Source organism: Aplysia californica, unplaced genomic scaffold, assembly GCF_000002075.1.
Source record: "Aplysia californica isolate F4 #8 unplaced genomic scaffold, AplCal3.0 scaffold00052, whole genome shotgun sequence".
NCBI lineage: Eukaryota > Metazoa > Mollusca > Gastropoda > Aplysiida > Aplysiidae > Aplysia > Aplysia californica.
In genome coordinates, this window is record NW_004797322.1 from 1602765 (window position 1) to 1605537 (window position 2773).

At 38.9% G+C, this 2773-nt stretch overlaps 1 protein-coding gene across 1 annotated transcript in view; it reads left to right on the forward strand.

The window, feature by feature from the left end:
• LOC101850465 (guanine nucleotide exchange factor VAV3) overlaps window positions 1-2263 on the forward strand; it is a gene marked incomplete at its 3' end in the record, with an annotated part of 43737 nt that extends 41474 nt beyond the window's left edge. Inside the window, 1 exon segment of the mRNA XM_013079457.2 lies at window positions 2218-2263. Coding sequence (XP_012934911.1) covers window positions 2218-2263 — 46 coding nt within the window.
• Between the last annotated feature and the right edge of the window lie 510 nt (window positions 2264-2773).

Sequence of the window (2773 nt, forward strand, 5' to 3'; positions counted from 1 at the left end):
GGGGGGGGTGGGGGTAAGGCAATCTTGTAAGGATCTCTGTCTCTAGTTACCAGTGCTGGTTCACGTTCCTGCATGTCAGTCCATCCGGCTTCCTCAGACACTGCACTCTTCACCCTTTTCTTCTTTCCTTGAAAAATAAGTTTTGATGCTTAAGAAAGTATTGGCATATTTATATAATCATTATAATGTTTATGTCAGTTTCGATAGCGGTTTGTATCATTATATAATCTGTTGTCCGTCATGCACCCTGTCTCCTGTAAAGTTGTAAGTGCGTTGACATCACTGTTTTCCCCATTTCTTATCCTAATGTTTTGATTAACACTGTGCACAAAAACTGATTTAGTACAGAATAACGTGGGAGGGATGTTATGTTTGAAGATGTTGCAAAAACTGAGGTGTTGAGGCTCTTGAGTTGCAAAGTGATATATAACAGTTTAGCAGGAAGATAAGGGATAAGATGATATAGTGAAAATTTTTCCTATCTAAAGGAAGAAGTGGACAAGTTGCAAGGTGATATATAACAGTTTAAAAGGAAGAAGATAAGGGATAAGATGATTCATTTTCCCAGTGGGAAATTTATCTTATATTATCTTGTCTTATCTTGTCTTATCTTATCTATCTTATCTTATCTTAAAAGGAGGAAGTGATGAAGAAAAAGGAGAATATCAGGCTTGTATCTCTCATGCTCTATACTCTACATAGCAAAGTAACTGAGAATGTTGTCTGCAGTTAGGAGGGGGTAGATTTTTGGCACTGGAAGTTCCTACTTCTGTACTTTCTCCCTCTCTTGTACCTATCTTTCGGTTTTGCTCCCCCCGCATTAAATTACCCTTATTTTATTGCTTGGAAGTGCCTCTCTTTTCTCAAACTAAAAATAATCACCACCAACCAACTTCTCTACCTGCTGTGCTTGTGAAGACATTCTGAAGATGTTCTTGGAAATGTTATGTTTGGGCTGCTATAGGCTCAGAACGAAAAAAGGCTGACGATTTGTTGGATTTATGATGATCACATAATGAGATCAGCAGTTGTACGCTTTTGTGACTTGCATTCGACTTCTACTGCAGCACACGCACTCATTTCAAATGACATGTTCACTTGCTTACCGCGTGGTATGATTATATAAGATTGTTCATGTGTTCATGACCCCTAGCAGTATAGTCCACTGTCCCGTATAATAATAATAATAATAATGATTGCATTTGTATAGTGCATATCCACATTTTACAGCTGTTATTACCCAGCAGACCTTTGAACACTGAGAAACATTCTCAGCTTTCCAGGAAGCATACAGTGCAAGCAGCGGATTTCATGTTCTCAAACACTTACAAAATGATGAGATCTTTCACTGTCCATTGACAGGTACCCATTTCCACCCGCGTGAAGTGAAGGAAATTAGTTACTGTTATGTGCATTTCTCAACGACACAAGTTTGGTTCCTGACGAGATCCGAAACCATGACCTTAACGTTGCAAGTCTGATAATCTAACTGCTAGGCCACCAAGGCCACAATCCTAACAACAAGGAACCCCACTCTTCTGCTGGTGCATATTCTTTTTATATACCGCAGTTCCTCCAGTCTAGGAAATGGTCGTTGAATCCTTTGACTGCATGGTCCTATTTGTTACCCCTCCTTCCATTGTCGATATACTTCTCTTAACTCATCCCTTGATGGTGACAAGTTGATTAGGGTCAGAAAGAATGTTGTTATGTCGACAGCGGTTCGTTAGAAAGTGCCACTAGTGGGTCCTACTTCTTTTCATCCCCTCTTCTGTTTCTGTTTGTATGGGTGGTTGGCAGATGCTCTGGTGTGGTTTGCTCCTTCTTTCCTATCAAACAACTATCGTATTTTTCTCTCCTCCTTCTTTTTTATGTTTGTAACTCTCTTGTAACACGTCTAATCTTTGGCACTTTTATGACGTTATTGTGTTGCAAGTGCCGTAAAACTAAAACTAAAACTAAAGTTTCTGTTTGTCTTCCCTTTTCCAGCCCTAAATGATCGTTATTGTGTCGATGTTTCTCGAAAGAAGCATTAAGTGGCTGTAAAGCTTCACTTTCGCCAGGAGGAGAGCTCTGTCCTATTTCGATACCTGTCTTGTTCGGGAGCTCAGTGAGAGGACTGTTTCTTCTTATTTATTAAAGACTTAAAATGGAAAAAAATTTGAATGTCCTAGTGTTGTTTTAAATTCCTTGTTTTATTTTTTTTCTATTTTTCAGGCACATTTTCTTGTTCGACAGAGTAATGCTCATGTGCAAAGCAAAGGTATGTATGTTCAATTAGTTACTGATACTGTGGATAGATATGCTTAGGTTCTTGGCGCTACCAGGCTTTCAGGTGTGGGGATAACAGAAAGGCTTAAAAAGAAAGACAAACATCCCATGAACTTTCGATGCTAAATTTTTGTTGGTGTGGAATTTCAAGAGTGCATAACACGTCTTCTTTGTCTTTTTAAAAATGTTTTTCATTAACAGAGCTCTCACCCGTTTCTCCAGCTGTTCTCTGTATCATGTATGGAGAGGCTTGCACTGTCACACTCACTGGATTTGTCTTCATGTACATTGTAAAACTGTAGAGTTTAGCGGAATTAACAAGTGTATCATACTTAGCTACACTACAAAGTATTGTGAAACTTGGCTTTTTGGAGAGCACAGTTGTTGTTCTGCCTGTCTATTGCTGTACACCCATTAATGTTCTTTTTTCTGGTTTTGAGAATAGAATTGTAACAACTGTGTTGTTGGTTACAGTAATGACGGGTTTGTCTGTAGATGGGGG